The sequence below is a fragment of the Dendrobates tinctorius genome, unplaced genomic scaffold, assembly GCF_039654945.1.
Source record: "Dendrobates tinctorius isolate UK_male_01 unplaced genomic scaffold, ASM3965494v1 ptg000069l, whole genome shotgun sequence".
In the NCBI taxonomy this organism is placed as follows: domain Eukaryota; kingdom Metazoa; phylum Chordata; class Amphibia; order Anura; family Dendrobatidae; genus Dendrobates; species Dendrobates tinctorius.
Window position 1 is genome coordinate 30,929,836 of NW_027361737.1, and position 20,176 is coordinate 30,950,011.

Below are 20,176 nucleotides of genomic sequence, written 5' to 3' on the forward strand. Positions count from 1 at the left end.
TCCTCCCGCCCGCCGCTCTCTCCGCCGTCCGCGCTGTGCTGGGGCCAGGTGGGGAGTCGTCCCGCTGCCCCCTCCCGCCCGCTGCTCCCTCTGCTCTCCCTGCCGTGGTGGGGCCAGGCAGGGCGTCCCCTCGCTGCCCCTGCCCGCCCGTCGCGCCACTCCGTCTGGCGCCCCAACTGCCAGGCGCCCCGGAGCAGTCCTCATCCCTGGGGGTACCTGCCGCCACTCCAACAGCCGCCATCCTTCCTGTCGCCGCCCGCTGCCGTCCCCCCCGTGTGGAAGCAGACCTGCCGCGGCCTGCTCCGTCTCCCTGGGGCCGGCTGGACGCTGCTGGGCCCCGCGATGGTTCGTCTCCCGCCCGCGACGTCACATCCGGTCTCGCTTCCTGCTCCTGGGTGCCCTCCGTTCTCCGGCTGTAAGCGCCCACAGGCCAGCTGGGCGGATTCCTGCCGGGACGGGCGCTAGGAGGGGAAGCGACCCCAGTGCCTGCGCCGCCCGCAGGGTCCCTGGAGGGGCTCCGCAGCCGTCGCCTGCTGCGCCGCGTCACCTCCGGTGACAGCCTTTCGGGGGTTCTGGTCCTTCTTCCTCGCCGACTGGTCCCTGGAAGGTCTGTTGCTCTGAGGAGGGTGGAAAGCTGGGTTTGAAGCCATCCTCCCCTCCTGGACCGGGCTGCCTCCTGAAGTCTGGCCATCAGCTGCTCCACGGTCTCCATCCGGTTGCTGTCTGTAAGGTAGGGTCTACTCTCCTTCAGTTACGTTGGTGAAGTGTGGCTTTTCCCGCACTTTTTCCCTGACCAGGCTGCCCCCCCACCCCAAACCCCTCCCCTGGCCCATCCCAGCCAATCACTATTACCCGGCCATAACAAATTCAAAAACTTACCCGACCATTGCAGTCATGGGGGGCTTCCTTTAGGCTGTGCCCCCTCCAGCCCCCTTCTCTCTTTTCAGTCAGACACACTCCAAATAGAAACACAGGCTTGTCTCCTTCTGAAGTCCTGTTGGTAGTGCACCAAAGACTGGTCTGTACTTCCCACAGGTGCTACAAATGCAACACGGTGCTATGACAGCCTACGTCCAGGCCTTGCAGGAAAGACTTAATGTGGTGCATAAACATGTGTTCTCATACATTCCAGATCCTAATGCCAGTGCAGATGTGCATCAGCTGAATCCAGGTGATTGGGTGGTTATACGCAGACACGTGAGAAGGAGCCTGGACCCACGATTTGACGGCCCCTTCCAAGTCCAGCTGACCACATCCACTTCAGTAAAACTTGAGGGAAAGCCCACCTGGATCCACGCCAGTCACTGCAAGAAGGTCCTGTCAACAGCAGAATGACTGTTCTCCTCATCACCTTGCTGGCAGTGACAGGATTACTGCACTCTACAGAGACACAGGACAAACTCTTAAATGCTGATTGGGACAACAAACTTATTCGGCATTATGCTCTTCTTATAAAGGACATGGAAGGACAGAAACCGAAGGACTGTTGGATCTGTACACACAGCCCTGTATCTGCGAGGACTATGCCGTACTTAGCCTTACCTCTGGAGCCATGGGAGGTATTAACCCCACACTGCATACACAATGAGACTTGGACTCAATCTAGGTGTGCCCCGTGATATATCTGCCTCATTGGCTATAGTCGAATGGGCCGCTAATCCCTGGTTTCAGTTTAATATAACGTGGCCTAAAGGCACAAATGTGGTGGCAGGAATATGACTCAGATATCGGTAATATGATCGCCAGGAGGAGGACTGAAACCCCTCACTCAGACCCTATTCCCAATGATGGACTGTAGTACAGTCTTCAACACACTGGAGCAGACACCTGTTGTGAGGACAATAATTGCTTCCGCATATACACTCGCGATCAAACACAGGTTAATGATACGGTGTACCAAGATGGTGTTGAAGGCTGAAATCATCTACGGGTAAAATAATAAGGAAAGAAAGGGGTAAATGTACATCTGGTGTAAGGGGAAAACAAATGAATAATACTTGGTGTGCCCATAAGCCTACAGTAGGTCAGGACTTTTGAGTTTATACCAATGTATACAGACCCCTGGTCACATTTGTGTTCTCCTTGACTGAGTATTCTTGGTTTGCGGACATCGTGCCTACAGATGGGTGAGCCCGGACATAAGAGGGGTCTGCACTCTTGCTAAACTGACACTAGCCACTTTCATAGTTCCTCATAGTAAAATAGACACTGCAGCAGTTCCAATTCACACCTCGTATAGAAGGGCTGCAGACAATAAGCCAAATGGTAGGCCGCATCTAGTAGAAATGGGGATAACAAATAAAATATTCAGTAGTATGCTAATATACCCCTTCATAACACAAATGTGGGATAAATTAGTGGAAGCTACCGACTACCTGGACAATCAGATTTTCCAGATTCTTGAAGTTCTTAATGAAACTAATACAATACAGAGACAATTAATCGTAGTTACTAACCAACATACTATAGTACTAGATTACCTGACAGCAAAAGAAGGAGGAATGTGTCAGATAATTGGTCCCACCTGTTGTAATTAGATCGGCCCTGCTGGCAATCTCCAGATCAGGGCCGGTATGGACAAAATGGGTGAACTCAGAGACCAATGGTTAAAGCAACACAGTGCAAACAGAGACTCCTGGTGGGGTAACACATTCTCTTTCCTAAATCCAGCAAATTGGGTTAATGGCCTTGCAGGATGGATTTTTTTTTTGGCATTATATAGACTTGTATGCAAATTTTGTTGTTTTGCTTATTATTTTATGTAGCCTTAAAAGCGCTAATATATGTATTACTTAAGCTACTGAATAATGTATGTGTGAAAAAAAAAGAATCTAAGGCTGAACCTTCTGTAGTGTATCATAGACCCCAGGTGGCCATTGCTGATGGGGAAAGTGAGTGTCCACACTGAGGGTGGATGGGCGAAGCAGGTAGGAAGCCCCCTTATGGGTACTAGACCCATGAGATAGTAGCTCCTTTGTGGACATCACCTGACCCTGTGGCAAAGGTTATACCATTTACAAAAGGGGGAAATTGATATAGAAGAGTTAATGGTTTGCTTTTATATCCCTTTAAATGCCTTTAAGACTTCAATTGCCTTTTGCCTTATTATTGCTAGAATTATTCTTATGTAGACTAGTAGTCTCTGTCTTCAAGGAAACTATACTTGTTATCATATTTGTTCACAACAACGTGTTCTGGGTATATTGTAAACAAGGTACGTACGACCCTGAGGTGATGTTGGGGGCCAAATGAGCTCCAGAGTCACATATTGTTGTAAATGGTATAAAAACATGTCTTATATTTCATTACGTCAGATAAAGTGATTTGACCACGGCTTGTGTGTTGAAGTCTCTTTGTCTCCAAGCGCTTGCAACAGAAAGGGCGAAAAACCTCACAATTCGGACTCACTGGTGATATGGACAGCTGACGCTTGGTCAGAACAAAAGCAGCTACGACAAAGAGAAGGAGAAAGAGACGTACACTGGAGACTACAGATTCCATAAGAGAGATAGAACAGATCGGAACGAAGGAGAATAGATGGACGGTGGGAAGCAGGTTGAGAAAGAGCGAGAACCCTTCCAGTCCAGAGGGTGCAAAAGCCGGGGCCCGGTCCCCGAGGTTGATTGGATCTTTATGTCCGGCAACAGACACCGGAGGAGTAGTGAGCCGCTAACGCCTTGCTCCCATCATAGACTTGGGACACAACAGCAACTGAATAGAGAGCCGGGATGCAGAGTGGAGTCCCCGATGCAGGCTACAGCTGTCTGTCATACAAGTAAAGACTAGGAACACCTAGAGAGAGGCATTCCAGGGTAACTAAGTACTGGAGTGCTTCGCACCTAAAGGCGCATTGGAGGAGTCGTTCAGTAAGGTACATGTTGGCAGAGTGCAGAAGGGAGAATCCTATCCTGCCTGGAGGTTGGCTGGAGCCCTGACCTGGAGAACACAGTACGGAGGCAGGCAGTTGTGTGAACTGCAAACAGTGAGTAAAGCTTTGGAACCGCACACCCTGGTGTCCTCCAGTTATTCTGGCACCACTACACCTGGGTACCAGCATCCATACCATCCTGCGCCTCTCCTCATCCATTGCACCTACACTGCCCTTGGACTACAGCTCCACCTGTGGGGAGCTATACCATCTCTGCTGCACCACACCATCAGTCCCAGCAGATCTGTATGCAGCGTTGGCTTACCATCTTACTTGCCAAACACCACGGATGGTGTCACGAACTATTCATATAAACTTTAACACCATTAACATCACCACCATTGATATTGGGCGCTCAGGGCCACGGACCGGGTCACCGCTGCTGTGACACATTCCCGCCTTGACACCGGCCCAATACTGAGTACCCCGCTGCCCTGGGTGTGCAAGGGCGACCCACTTGGAAAGAAAAGACCAATATCCATGAACCTTTTCAGCCTATTAGCATCAGCCCCCAGCTGTCTGCTTTGCTTTTTCTGGTTATTAAAAAAGGGATGACCCAAAAAAATGACAAGGGGTCCCCTTTATTTTTAATAACCAGCTAAGGCAAAGCAGACAGCTATAAACTGATATTAATAGTCTGGGAAGGTCCTTGATTATTTTGCCCTTGACAGCCTAAAAATAACAGCCCACAGCCACCCCAGAAGTGATGCGTCACATTAGATGCTCCAGTTCTGCTGCTTAGCCTCGACTCTTCCTGGTTGTCCTAGTGCAGTGGCAATTGAGGTAAAAGTCACTACTTCTCCGACAGCCGAACCTCAGTACATCCAAGAGGGATCATGTGCAGTCTCCATGCGCTGAGTCTTAACAGCTGTGTTGATTTAACTAATCTCTTAGAGATATTAAAACTGAACGGACTCACAAGCACTACCATTCTCTTCTACCCCTGATGAAGTCACGACGGTGACGATACGCGTCGGGTTATGGGAGCGACACTATGCCCCTCCATACTAATCTATGCATAATGGCTACCTATACTGAATGAGTATCTCCTATTTCAGCTTGCTGAGGTGGTAAAGTATTCTAGGAAGGGTTGCTAATTTTCTTGCTACTGGCGCTATTTTTTACCCTTTGGTATATTGATTTATTTATTGGATACTGGTTGGTGTTCCAACCTCCACCCTAATGGACTGTTATTTGGTGCCTTAACCCTATCCCCACTATCTATAGCTGTGATTCTTTGCTTCAGCAATTTTGTACACTTTATCTGCATATTATCATCGGCTGTAGCAAGGAATTTAGGCTCACACTCTGGTGTAAAAATACTCTGCAGTATATTTGTATAGGTCATTTTTTTTTGTATTTCTTGTGTATAGAAATCGTATTTACAACTAGGAATTTCTCCTGTACTTTAACTCAAGACCTCTTCTTATTATAATAGTATATATTGTGGACATGCTGTATGTGACATTCTGTGCATAATTAGTGGAATTTGTATAGGGCTTGTGTTTGCTGGCATATATACAGCTTATGGGTATTAACCACTGTATATTTTAAATGCTTTTAGTATCTTTTTGTGCTTTGTGTGTTCTAAGAAATAAATTTGTGACTGTTTTCATGGTGATCCCTGCTGTTTATGTATGTCTTCTTTGCCTCTGGTTGTATCCAAGAGGGTCAGCGCATACTGGAACAGATGCGCGCTGTACTGTCTGAACTCACGTCCACCCAGGTGCAACAAGTAGAAACGTTACTGGGGAATATCAGTCCATTTTTGCAAATCATGAGAATGATCAAAACTCAGAGCAACAAAATCAGGCTAACACTCACCAGTAAGCACAAACTACGTCAGGCAAGGATCAGGGGCAGACAGCTCATTTAAAAAGGCAAGGGATTATCAGAACACTGAACACCTGCAGAAAGTCCCACATGCCCCAGTCACAGATTGGACAGCAGAGCTGTCAATCAAAGCACCAAAAGCCCAGCAAGCCCCTCTCAGTATTGGACAACCAAACTGTCAATCAAGGCACAGACAGCTCAGCAAGTTTCCATAGAACAGTATAGCAATCATTCACGTAGCGGAGAAGTTGTGACAGTATGCTATCAGTTTAAAAAAGTCAGCAGATGCATAACAAAGGATGATGTGGGAATGTGTGGTAAAATCAATGTAATTAACAATACTTCTGTGGAAATATTTTGTGCCATTTTCCCAAAAACAAATAACTTTTGTGTCATCAGATACTAAGAAAAATGGCTCCATAAATACGACCTGATTTTGCTAAATAAGCATGGTTATGACCACTGAAAAGCAATAGTATTGGAGCTGTAGTTTGAGGTCAGGCCATTAAGTATTATTTATTGTTAAATTATTTTTTGCACTTTGCTTCAACAGCCTGTTTGTATGGTCGCATGCATATAACAAACTCATTGATATGTTTCCAGCTTCCAATCCCGCCTCTATCCCTTGCGTATGTGATTCATGGGCAAGTCACAAGTCAATTGTGCAATAACATTGGTAGAGCTTCCAGCACACAAGTCTTTTCATGAATTCAGTTTAGAAGGAAAGAAAAAAATAAGCGCTGCTCTGTTTGCACAGGGGGTAGGTTTAAGAAATGCTTCAGACAGGAAAAATGTGATCAGTGAACTTTGTGCACTTCTGCAGATTTCAATGTCTTACAGCTGTTCTGAATTTTCCTTCCGCACAGACTCAAGTTGGTTGTTCAGGCACACGGGCTTAGATCTTCCTGGCCATTGCTGGATGTCGGAACCGACATGGACCAAAGGTGTGTAGACCGTACATAAAGATCACGTTCTCTGCTTTTTATTTATTTCTGAATGCTATGGATAACTTTACAAATCTTTACAGAAACATCCAAGTCAGTAATTCTATGGCTGTGACATCACAAATGCTGTCTCATATCTCATCTAGCGCTGGTAAGAGAAATTATGGTATATTATAAGAAAAGAAAATACCCGAATGTCACTAATTTCTTTACAAATGTCGTACAAATGAATAATACTAATGCAGTAGAGCGCATGTTAAAAATACTGGCAAACCTTAAGGAGCAGCTATATAAACTTTATTCCCAATGGTCCTTGTATCTTTTATCTAACAATTACTTTTTGAAATAATGGATTCTGAAGCTTTATTTTTTTTCTTCTCCATGCCAAAAAGAATCCAATTGATTCTCCATCGTATGGGTAAGTTCAGATGAGCACTGAACTTTTTGGACCAGTTACCGCATAGTACACAGGTGTAAGAACTGCATGCTATTTATATGCATTAGTCCGACCCATGAAGAAGAATTCTTGCACAAAGTGTGTTGTGCACACAGGGAAGCTATGGATCGAACTGTCGCTAGTGTGAAATTAGCCTAAAGCTCATATATGGCTCCTGCCTATGTGTGCTACAGTATATACAGAAAGAGCAGATACTGAAAAATTGTCATTACGTCTTGTATGTAGTTAAATGAGTTGTCCTTTGAAAATAAGCTGTCACCTATCCTTTGAAAAGATGATATCTTACCGATTGGTGGGAGTCACACCGCAGAGGCGCACAACAATCAGCAGAACAGTGAATTTTTATCGCCGATGGAGCACTTTTATCTCTGTCACAAAATGGTAAGAGAGCAGGTGCCGGACTACTGCTGTCAGAAAATGCCAAGCACAGCGCTCTGCATCCCCACAGGGAATGAATACCGTGGCATGCGCACTAACGCTCCATTTTTCCCAAAATACAATTTCCACATTCTGCTGATCTGCGCGTTTCTCGGACCACACCAATCAAAAATGTATCACCTTTATATAGAAGAATGACAACCCCATTAAATTCAAGAATGATGTGCAGGCTTGAATATTCTATAGACAACTTGTCATACACGCTGAATATTACTGACATTTCTGGGAATATCTGTAACATCACTTTTAGAAAGAGGAATAAAAAAGTCCAGGAAGATGGCTGGTAAAGGGTAATATAAGATATGATACTTTCACTTTGTTATTTTGTCAGCACTCTTTGGTTTGCAATATTTGTTTAGTATTCTTCTTTCGATTTCATTCGATTTTAAATGATCTTGCAGTTGTGAGTCAGAACTATAAAACACTGTACTGATTAAGGGTAGGTTCACACTAGGTGTTTTTTCAGTGTTTTTTTTTCTGCCTGATCTATTTTTTTGCTGCGGTTTTGGCAGCCGAGATTTGTCTCTTGTGCATACTGATAACGTTTAGTGTTCAAAAAAAGTCCTATTCTAAATAATCAAGTTTTGGCACACAAAGAGCAGCAAAACCAGATACCTGCGTTTTTCATGCATTTTTGCAGCATTCTTTCACCACCCATTCATTTCAATGGGTGAAAACGGTGAAAAAACCCTGAAAAAATGCTGAAAGAAGTGACACGCTCCATTGTGCAAAAAAACAAGCAAAGCACAAAATCCTGATGACAAAAAAACCAAGCTGTGTGCATGAGAATTCTGAAATCTCATAGAATTTGTTGGTACTGTAAAACACAGCTGAAAATTCACATAAAAAAGGCGTAAGAAAAATGCTGCAAAATTGCCTACTGTAAACTTAGCCTTATTTTATTTTTCATATATAATATTTATTTCTTAATGTCTTAATGATTTGGTTCATTGTGAAAAATGCCTAAATATTGGATAACCCCATGAAAAACTAAATATAAGCGCCAATTCATTAACCCCTTCTCTACCAAGGGTGGTTTGGACGTTAACTACAGGGCCAATTTTTACAATTCTGACCACTGTACCTTTATGAGGTCATAACTCTGGAACGCTTTCATGGATCCCGGTGATTCTGACATTGTTTTCTCGTGACATATTGTACTTCATGTTAGTGGTAAAATTGCATTCAAATAACTTGCGTTTATTTGTGAAAAAAACGGAAATTTGGCGAAAATTTTGAAAATTTTGCAATTTTCCAATTTTGAATTTTTATGCCCTTAAATCACAGCGATACGGCACACAAAAAACTTAATACATAACATTTCCCACATGTTTACTTTACATCAGCACAATTTTGGAACCAAAATTTTTTTTTGTTAGGAAGTTATAAGGGTTAAAAATTGACCAGCGATTTCTCATTTTTGCAACACCATTTTATTTTTAGGCACCACTTCACATTTGAAGCCACTTTGAGGGGTCTATATGATAGAAAATACCCAAAAGTGACACCATTCTAAAAACTGCACCCCTTAAGGTGCTTAAAACCACATTCAAGAAGTTTATTAACCCTTTAGGTGCGTCACAGGAATTTTTTGAATATTAAAAAAAAAATGAACATTTAACTTTTTTTCACAAAAAAAATACTTCAGGTTCAATTTTCTTTAATTTACCAAGGGTAACAGGAGAAATTGGACTGCAAAAGTTATTGTGCAATTTGTCCTGAGTACGCTGATACCTGATATGTGGGGGGGAACCACTGTTTCGGTGCATGGCAGAGCTCAGAATGGAAGGAGCGCCATTTGACTTTTTCAAAGCAAAATTGGCTGGAATTCAGATCGGACGCCATGTCACGTTTGGCGAGCCCCTGATGTACCTAAACAGTGGAAACCCCCCCAAGTGACCCCATTTTGGAAACTAGACCCCCCCAAGGAACTTATCTAGATATGTGGTGAGAACTTTGAACCCACAAGGGCTTCACAGAAGTTTATAACGTACAGCGGTACAATTAAAAAATCATATTTTTTCCACAAAAATGATCTTTTCACCCCCAATTTTTATTTTTCCAAGGGTAACAGGACCCTAAAAGTTATTGTGCAATTTGTCCTGAGTACGCTGATACCCCATATGTGGGTGTAAATGACTATTTGGGCGCATAGCAGAGCTCGGAAGGGAAGCAGCGCCATTTGACGTTTTTGGCTAGAATTGAGATCGGACACCATGTCGCGATTGGAAAACCCCTGATGTACCAAAACAGTGGAAACCCCCCACAAATGACACCATTTTGGAATCTAGACCCCCCAAGGAACTTATCTAGATGTGTGATGAGCACTTTGAACCCCCCAGTGCTTCACTGAAGTTTATAACGTCCGGGCGTGAAAATAAAAAAATCGTATTTTTTCCACAAACATGATCTTTTAGTCCCCATTTTTTTATTTTCCCAAGGGTAACAGGAGAAATTGGACCCCAAAAGTTGTTGTCCAATTTGTCTTGAGTACGCTGACACCCCATATGTGGGAGAAAACTACTGTATGGGCACACGTCGGGGCTCGGAAGGGAAGTAGTGACGTTTTGGAATGCAGACTTTGATGGAATGGTCTGCGGGTGTCATGTTGCGTTTGGAGAGCCCCTGATGTACCTAAACAGTGGAAACCCCCCACAAGTGACCCCATTTTGGAAACTAGACCCCCTAATGAACTTATCTAGATGTGTGGTGAGCACTTTGAACCCCCCAGTGCTTCACAGAAGTTTATAACGACCGGGCGTGAAAATAAAAATATCGTATTTTTTCAACAAACATCATCTTTTAGTCCCCATTTTTTTTATTTTCCCAAGGGTAACAGGAGAAATTGGACCCCAAAAGTTGTTGTCCAATTTGTCCTGAGTACGCTGATACCTCACATGTGGGAGAAAACTACTGTATGGGCACACGTCGGGGCTCGGAAGGGAAGTAGTGACGTTTTGGAATGCAGACTTTGATGGATTGGTATGCGGGTGTCATGTGCGTTTGGAGAGCCCCTGATGTACCTAAACTATTGAAACTCCCCACAAGTGACCCCATTTTGGAAACTAGACCCCCCACAGAGCTTATCTAGATGTGTGGAGAGCACTTTGAACCCCCAAGTGCTTCACAGAAGTTTATAATGCCTGGGCGTGAAAATAAAAAAAAACATTTTTTTCCGCAAAATTATATTTTTGCCCCCAATTTTTTATTTTCCTAAGGGTAACAGGAGAAATTGGACCCCAAAAGTTGTTTTGTAATTTGTCCTGAGTAGGCTGATACCCTACATGTGGGGGTAAAACACTGTTTGGGCACATGGCAGAGCTTGGAAGGGAAGGAGCACCATTTGACTTTTTCAACGCAGAATTGGCTGGAATTGAGATCAGACGCCATGTTGCCTTTGGAGAGCACCTGATGTGCCCAAACAGTGGAAACCCCCAATTATAACTCCAACCTGAACCCCAACACACCCTTAACCCTAATCTGAGCCCTAGCCCTAACCCTAGCCCTAACCCTAGCCCTAGCCCTAACCCTAGCCCTAACCCTAACCCTAGCCCTAACCCTACCCTAACCCTAGCGGGAAAATGGAAATAAATACATTTTCTTTTAGTTTTATTATTTTTCCTTAACTAAGGGGGAGATAACGGGGGGTTTGATTTACGATTTATGGCGGTTTTTATATTTGGCAGCTGTCGCACGCTAAAAGACGCTTTTTATTGTAAAAATAGTTTTTGCATCACCACGTATTGTGAGCTATAATTTTTCTGTATTTTGACCCACCGAGTCATGTGAGGTCTTATTTTTTGCGGGACGAGTTGACGTTTTTATTGGTACCATTTTCGGGCACGTGACATTTTTTGATCGCTTTTTATTCCGATTTTTGGGACGCAGAATGAACAAAAACCAGCGTTTCATGAATTTCTTTTGGGGGGTGCGTTTACACCGTTCCGCGTGCGGTAAAATTGATAACGCGTTTTTATTCTTCGGGTCAGTACGGTTACAGCGATACCTCATTTAGGTCGTTTTTTTATGTTTTGTTGGTTTTTTGCAATGAAAACAATTTTATATAAAAAATAATTATTTTTGTATCGCTTTATTCTGCGAGCTATAACTTTTTTATTTTTTTGCGGATGATGCTGTATGGCAGCTCGTTTTTTGCGGGACAAGATGACGTTTTCAGCGGTACCATGCATATTTATATGCGTCTTTTTGATCGCGCGTTATTGCACTTTTTGTTCGGTGGTATGATAATAAATCATTATTTTTTGCTTCGTTTTTTATTTTTATTTTTTAAGGGGTTCGCTAAAGGGGTTAACTAATGGGTCATTACGGACGCGGCGATACCAAATATGTGTACTTTTATTGTTTTTGTTTTTTTTATTTTGAAAAAATGGATTTATTGGGGAATATTTTTTTTTTTTTTTACTAATTTATTTAGCGATTTTTTAAAAAATTATTTTTAACACTTTTTTTTTTTTTTACTTTATTACCTTGTCCCAGGTGGGACATCACTGTCCTGTGACAGATCGCTGATCTGTCACATCACAGATCACTGTGACAGATCAGCGATCTGTCACAGGCACTGCTGCAGACTTCCTCATGCCTGCGCTTTGCAGGCAGTGAGGAAGTCAGCTCCCTGCAGGCCCCCGTCGCCATCTTGGATCCGGGGGCCTGTAGGGAAAGAGCCCCCCGCAGCAGCGCTGCACATTGCGCTGCCGTGGGGGGCTCAGGGAAGCACGGAGGGAGCCCCCTCCCTGCCGATGCTTCCCTTTAACCCCCGGTACACCGCGATCGCGTTTGATCGCGATGTGCAAGGGGTTAACGTGTCGGGGGCGGTCCGTGACCGCCCCTGACACATTGTGCCGGGTGTCAGCTATGATAATTAGCTGACACTCGGCCGCGATCAGCGGCGCTCACCACGTGGGCGCCGCTGATCGCGATGACGTAATATTCTGTCCATGGTAATTAGGTCCATGGTCACATGGACGGAATATTACGTCAATTGTAGGTAAGGGGTTAAGAATGGCATTGTACACACCAGTACAGCAGTGCTTCAGTCTTCTGCAGACCCTCAGCTGTTATGACAACTAGTGATGAGCGAACATGCTCGAATAATGTCTCATCCAAGTGTGCTCGGGTGTTATCTGAGCATCTGGGAGTGCTTTTATATTATGTTTGATACCCCGCGGCTGCATGATTTGTGGCTTCTTGACAGCCTCAACACATGTGGAGGTTGCCTGTTTGTTAGACAATCCCCACATGTGTTGAGGTTGTCTAACAGCCGCAAATCATGCAGCCACAGGTACTCGAACATAACATAAAAGCACTCCCAGATGCTCGAATAACACCCGAGCATGCTTGGACAAGACATTATTCGAGCATGTTTGCTCATCACTTTTGACACCCCGTCAGTACATCGCTATTACGTAACAGGGGAGCTGATTGATAACGCACTTCGGACTGGTGCATGTTAAATCCCACTGGCAGAGATTGACAGTGAGATTTCACTAGTTAACAGCCATGAGTGGAGCTACGATCCTCACACGGCTGTTAAAAGTACATGATGGCTGATTAAATCAACTGTTATGTGCGGGGAAAGAAGCAGGCTCAGGGTGTGAGCCTGAATCAAAGCAAGGGACATGTAAATATATGTCAGATGTTGTGAAGGGATTTAAACTGCAGTGTGCTTTCACCAGAAATTTTACTGCAGGCAGGGGCTTTTGTTCATTTCTGGCTTAATTTACAGAAACAAAGTGGCATAAATTTTGATCAATATGAAGGGTGGGCTTTTCCACATGCTATCCTGTCCTAGTTTTGCCTACTTTGGCAAAGCCGGCCCATCTAGGACGATGTCTACAAGGAGTTTGTATGTTCTCTCTGTGCTTGCATGAGTTTCCTCTGCGTTCTCCAGTTTCCTCCCAAACTCCAAAGACATACTGATATGGAATCTAGTTTGTGAACACTAGTGGGAACAGTGTCAATAATGTCTGTAAAAGAACTGTGAAATTAATAGCGCTATATAAGAGAATAATATACATAAATAAATAAAGTGGCTAAAGACGTCAAAAAGTCACAACAATTTTTGAGAACTTAGAGTTACACAAAAGTTTTGTGACATTTAGCAAAAACACCTTGATGAATTGGGCCCATAATTTTTTACAAATCTTTTGTGTATATTCTGCCTTTAGCTTTTCATAAAAAAAAATCTGTTGTGATTTTTCATCCTTTTTGTAAGCACCTACATAGTTTAGGTCCTCATGCCAAAGTTGTTTGAACCCGCCAATATGAGCGGAATCGGCCAACCAATCACTATGTAACTCATCTGAGGTAAGTTGTGTAAATGGAGTCTAGCAGTAGATTACTCCGCTCTCCCCATAAAGAGAACACATGAATGCTCTAGCAAGCTGAGCTTTCATGTCCATGGGTCAGTTGAGAGAGAAAGCTATTTAAGGTGCATGGACACTAAAGATGATGCAAATTGATTCTCAGGACCCAGTCAAAAGTCCATATCAGTAATCTGAAACTACTGGATGGGAGTACAGTGAGCCTCCTTCAGCCTGTCAGCATCTGCCGCTCTTCTTTTGATTTGCTGGCATGATGTGACATCACATGTGTATCACACGAATCCAGCTAATCAATAGAAGAGCCAGTAATGCTCTCAGCTAAGAGGCGGTTTGCTAGACTCCTGTACAATGGCTACAGATGAATGGCATGGCCACTGAACCAGGTCCTGTGAACTAATTTGCACCACCTCTAATGGGCACCTTTTAAAAGTAAGGTCATATGCAGTATTTGGTCAGTATGTTGCCTTAGTATTTGTAAGCCAAAACCAGAAGTGGAAGAATCAGAGGAAAAGTATAATAGAAACACATCACCACTTCTGTATTTATTACCCACTCTTGGTTTGGTTTACAAATATTGATGTAAAAAAACTCACCAAAAACTCAATGTGTGTGGCCTATATTGAATGAAAGCGGAGGCACAGGTGATGAAGTTCACATTCGTCTTCTATTTTTTGAGTGGAATCAGGACCACAGTCCGGGGGACTCCAAAGGGGGCGTGACTAGCCCCAGGTACCTGTAGTAGGATCCCTCGAACAGGACCAGAGTGGAATACCTGGGCGACACAGGTACTACCTCCAGTTAGACCCCGAAGACATGGCAGCTGTCCCAGCGGAACAAACGGGTTAACAGATATTACAGATAAGGTGGAGCTGACTGGTGGACACCCGGTATACAAGGTAAGGAAGGCTCTGGCGAGAATGGTCATATTCCGGGTAGATAGGAGGAAGCTGGCTCCAACAACTTAAGCGTTGTCCAAGGGTTCAGATGGCGAGTGGCAGAATGGGATGGAACTTGAGAGTAATGGTACAGATGTCGTCTAGGATAGTCGAACAATAAGTCACTGATATTCTGTGGAAACAAATAGTATGAGCAGACTGCTAAACGGAATGCTAAAACAGCATAGACAGAAGAGAGACTGAACTGGAATTAGCAAGAGTAAATACTCCTTGCTCTGGCACCCTCCCTATGGCAGAGGGGCCAGAAATAGTAATCAGTGCGCTGCCATTGGTTAATTGATATTTTAAAAAAATGAGCGCTGTCCCTTTAAGAGACCGGAGGTAAGCTCGAGCACTTCCTAAGCATTCTCCCTGGAGGCCTGCTGGCAGCGTGCCAGGAAGCAGAGGAGAGAGGCAGTAGCAGAACGCCGAGGGACAGACAGAGAGTGAGGGTCCTGACAGGGACCTCGCAGTGGTACAGGGGCAGTCTTGGGAGCAGGAGCGGGTGAGAGACCACAACTGGGAGCAGTGCCAGAACCGGGTGCAGGGTCAGAACTGAGTGTAACATGGCCTAAGGCAGTGGTGGCGAACCTATGGCATGCGTGCCAGTGGGGGCACGCAGAGCCTTCCCGAGGGGCACGCAGAGCCCTCCCGGTGGGCACGCATGCCATCTCCTCAAAACTAGCACCGCCACCACTGTCATCATCTTGCTCATAAGCTCCCTCTTCACCACTAGCGCCGGCGCTGCGGCCACTCTCCTCTGCTCCTAAGTCTCCCATCAGTCTGCGCATGTGCTGAGGACGGGGGTCTCATGTGGGCCGAGGATGAGGATGGCGCGCGGGCTGAGGAGATTGGCGGTGGCACTATTGCCATGATGGAGCGTGTCCACAGGTAGAACTGTTATATGAAGACACCAGATCAGCATCGGAATGGGTAGAGGTGAGTATTTTTTTTTTATGGGGACATTACACTATATGCAGCATCACATGGGGCCATTACACTGTATGCAGCATCACATGGGGCTATTACACTGTATGCAGAATCATGTGGGGCCATTATACTGTATGCAGCATCACATGGGGCCATTATACTGTATGCAGCATAGTGTGGGGCCATTATAATGTATGCAGCATCACATGGGGCCATTATACTGTATGCAGCATCACATGAGGCCATTATACAGTGGAATTTAAAAGTTTGGGCACCCCTGGTCAAAATTACTGTTATTGTGACCAGTTAAGCAAGTTGAAGATGGAATGATCTCTAAAAGGGCTAAAGTTAAAGATGACACATTTTCTCTGTATTTTAGGCCAAAAAAATTATATATTGTCATTTTTTACATTTTAAAAATTACAATACGGAAAATAGGCCAATAGAAAATTTTGGTCACCCTGCATAGTTAGTACCTAGTAGCACTCCCTTTTAAAATATCACAGCTTGTAAACGCTTTTAGTAGCCAGCCAAGAGTCTTTCAATTCTTGTTTGATGGATTTTCATCCATTCTTCCTTGGAAAATTCTTCCATTTCTGTGAGATTCCTGGGTCGACTTGCATGCACTGCTATTTTGAGGACTAGCCACAGATTTTCAATGATGATCGAATCGGGGGACTGTGAGGGCCATTGAAAAACCTCTAGCTATCGCCTTTTGAGGTAGTCTATTGTGGATTTTGATGTGTGTGATCATTATCCATTTGTAGAAGCCATCCTGTTTTCAAATTCAGCTTTTTTACACATGGTGTTATGTTTGCTTCAAGAATTTGTTGAAATTTCATTGACTCCATTCTTCCCTCTACCTGTGAAATGTTCCCTGTGCCATTGTCTGCAACACAACTCCAAAGCATGATTGATCCACCCGCATGCTTAATGGTTGGAGAGATGTTCTTTTCCTGAAATTCTATGCAATTTTTTCTCTGCACATACCTTTGATCATTGCGACCAAAGAGTTTTATTTTAACTTCAACGATTCGCATTGGGCTTGTTTAGATGTTCTTTTGCATACCTCTGATGCTAAATTTTATGGTGAGGGTGCAGGAGAGGTTTTCTTCTGATTACTCTTCCATGAACGCCATATTTGATAAGGTGTCTCTGAACAGTAGAACAATTACCACAACTCCAGAATCTGCTAAATCTTTCTGAAGGTCTTTTGCAGTCAAGTGGGGGTTCTGATATGCCTTTCTAGCAATCCTACAAGCAGCTCTCTCTGAAATTTTGCTTGGCCATCCAGACCTTTTCTTGACCTCCACTGTTCCTGTAAACTGCTATTTCTGAATTACATATTGAACTGAGGAAAGGACAACTTGAAAACGCTTTGCTATCTTCTTATAGCCTTCTCCTGCTTTGTGGGCCTCCACCATTTTCATTTTCAGAGTGCTAGGCAGCTGCTTAAAAGAACCCATGGTGGCTGTTTTTTCGCACAAGGTTAGAGGAGGCTATGTGTTTCTAAACCTGTGGAATCTGCATCAGCTGGCCTTTCCTAACATTGAGGGCGAACAAGCCATATCCCTTACAGGCTAATTAAGGTCTGAAACCTTGGTCAAAGTTATCTGAGCACACAAATCTCCAAAGGTGCCCAAACTTTAGCATCGGACCATTTTTCTTTTTGTAATTTTTAAAATGTGAAAAAATTACAATGTGTATTACTTTTAAGCCTAAAATACAAAACAAATGTGTCATCTTTAACTTTAGGCCTTTTAGAGATCATTTTATCTTCAACTTGCTTAACTGTTCACAATAACAGTAATTTTGACCAGGGGTGCCTAAACTTTTGCATGCCACTGTACTGTATGCAGCATCATGTGGGGCCATTATACTGTATGCAGTATCATATGGGGCCATTACACTGTATGCAGCATCATGTGGGTCCATTATACTGTATGCACCATCACATGGCATCATTATACTGTATGCAGCATCACGTGGGGTCATTATACTGTATGAAGCATCATGTGGGGCCATTATACTGTATTCAGCATCATGTGGGGCCATTATACTGTATTCAGCATCATGTGGGGCCATTATGTTGTATGCAACATCATATGGGGCCATTACATTGTATGCAACATCACATGGGGCCATTATACTGTATGCAGCATCATGTGGGGCCATTATGCTGTATGCAGCATCACATGGGGCCATTATACTGTATGCAGCATCATGTGGGACTATTATACAGTATGGAGCGCTATGTTGGGCCATTATACAGAATTTAGCATCATGTGGGACCATTATACTGTATGCAGCATCATGTGGGGCCATTATACTGTATGCGGCATCACATGGGGCCATTATACTGTGTGCAGCATGACATGAGGCCATTATACTGTGTGCAGCATGACATAGGGCCATTATTCTGTATGCAGCATCACGTGGGGCCATTATACAGTATGGAGCACTATGTTGGGCCATTATACAGAATGGAGCATCATGTGGGGCCATAATACTGCATCAATCACTATCTGTGGCCGTTATACTGTATGGAGAGCTGCGTGGGGATTACCTTTGGAGAATCACAGTGTGTTGGGGTCATCGTTCTTTGTTATTCTATAGTATAGAGACACTATAGGGCACTAATGTAGGAGTTGTTTTTTTAATCTAAAACCTCAGTATTCCAGTTAAATTGCCATGTTGGCACTTTGTGATAAATAAGTGAGTTTTAGATTGTAGTTTGGGCACTTGGTCTCTAAAAGGTTCGTCAATCACTGGCCTAAGGGGTATTTTTTGTCCCCTGTGACACAAGTATTCCCAAACGTATTCAAAAGATGATGAGGTTTGTCTTCTGTTTGGTCTATTGGTCTCAAAGCTTTAGAAGTTTTTTACTTTGTATTAAGTATACATTGAGATATTTTTCTCAGTCTTATGATTTTCACATACGGTAGAATTTTATAATGCACTGTACCAGCAATTGAAAAGACTTTATCAGGAACAATCTCCAACTCTCGATGTTATCTAACTCCAATCCCTTAACCATGATTGAGTGATGGATGTAGATATGTTTCCTAACTTATAAAGTGCACATATTATCTTCTGGTATTTACAAAGCTCAAAAATTTAGGCTCGTCAATCCTTGCTCCTCAGAGAAGTTTTGCAATTTCTGTACTACATGGAAACATTTATTTTTAAATAATAGGCAAGGCAACTTATGCTTTCAGATTTATAGCACTGACTTCTTGTGGGCTGCATATAGAACATGTATACTGTAGGTCAGGTCTTCACGACTTTTTTTTAAATGCAATTGGGTGCTAGACATGTAGGAGTCAAAAGACAGTCAAGGGGAGAATATAAAGTTACATAGATTTATGACTGCATTGGCTTCCTTTATGAATCAGTTACAACATACATTACAACTTCCAACTTTCAACTTTCACATTGACTAAAATGACAAAACGTTTTTGACACCACCATCCGTTTTGAGTAAACATATTACTTTTTCCTCATTGTGTAACATTTTAAGAAAATTGCATTTCACATTTCTACTTTTCACTCCTGGGGTGTATAAAGCAAATGGCTCTAAATTCTGGTGGAAATGGTTAATTTACAAATTGGAGGCTATTCTAATGTAAAACATGCCTGTATGATGCAAATACAGGGTGGGCCATTTACATGGATACACCTGGGTGGGCCATGTATATGGATACACCTAAATAAAATGGTAATGGTTGGTGATATCAACTTCCTGTTTGTGGCGTATTAGTATATGGGAAAACTTTTCTAGATGGGTGGTGACCATGGTGGCCATTTTGAAGTCAGCGATTTTGGATCCAACTTTATAAATGGCCCACCCAGGTGTATCCATATAAATGGCCCACCCTGTACATTGATAAATGTGGGCATGTTATAGAAAATTTAATAATGCTCTGACTACAGCTGTTTTCTATTTATACACCTACATTTTTTCAGTTCAGTTCAATTTTTTTTCTTTGCTGCATTTTTTTGAACACACCAAAATACATGTTGATCCGGCCTCAAGAGTAAATGGACAAAACTAAAAATTATCTGGATAGAACAGGGGCAAGATGCAAAGCCTGCCATCATATTTTATGCCATAACAGTGAGGGAAATTATGCCAGAAGTGTACTCCCACTGTTTCTGGCTGAGGGATTCGCTACTTATAAGATGCGCCAAATTCATCAAGAAGTATGTGATTCTTAATAAATATGATGCATCTTTCTCCAGCACACCTTTCATTAAGACTAGCATTCAAAACACCTGTCAAAATGAATTGGGGCCAAAATGTTTAATGAAGCAGTGTTTCAAAAATGTTTGTGACTCTACAATGCATACATCTAAACAGTAGCTGAACT

The 20,176-nt window shown here is 43.3% G+C and overlaps 1 protein-coding gene across 1 annotated transcript in view; it reads left to right on the forward strand.

The window, feature by feature from the left end:
- Positions 1-6,443: 6,443 nt before the first annotated feature.
- The window catches only part of LOC141095330 (G-protein coupled receptor 35-like), a 44,973-nt gene continuing 31,240 nt past the window's right edge, over positions 6,444-20,176 (forward strand). The window contains exons 1-3 of the mRNA XM_073581301.1: positions 6,444-6,521; positions 6,628-6,705; positions 6,789-6,856. Coding sequence (XP_073437402.1) covers positions 6,695-6,705; positions 6,789-6,856 — 79 coding nt within the window. The 5' untranslated portion in view covers positions 6,444-6,521; positions 6,628-6,694. The remainder of the gene's footprint in view (positions 6,522-6,627; positions 6,706-6,788; positions 6,857-20,176) is intronic.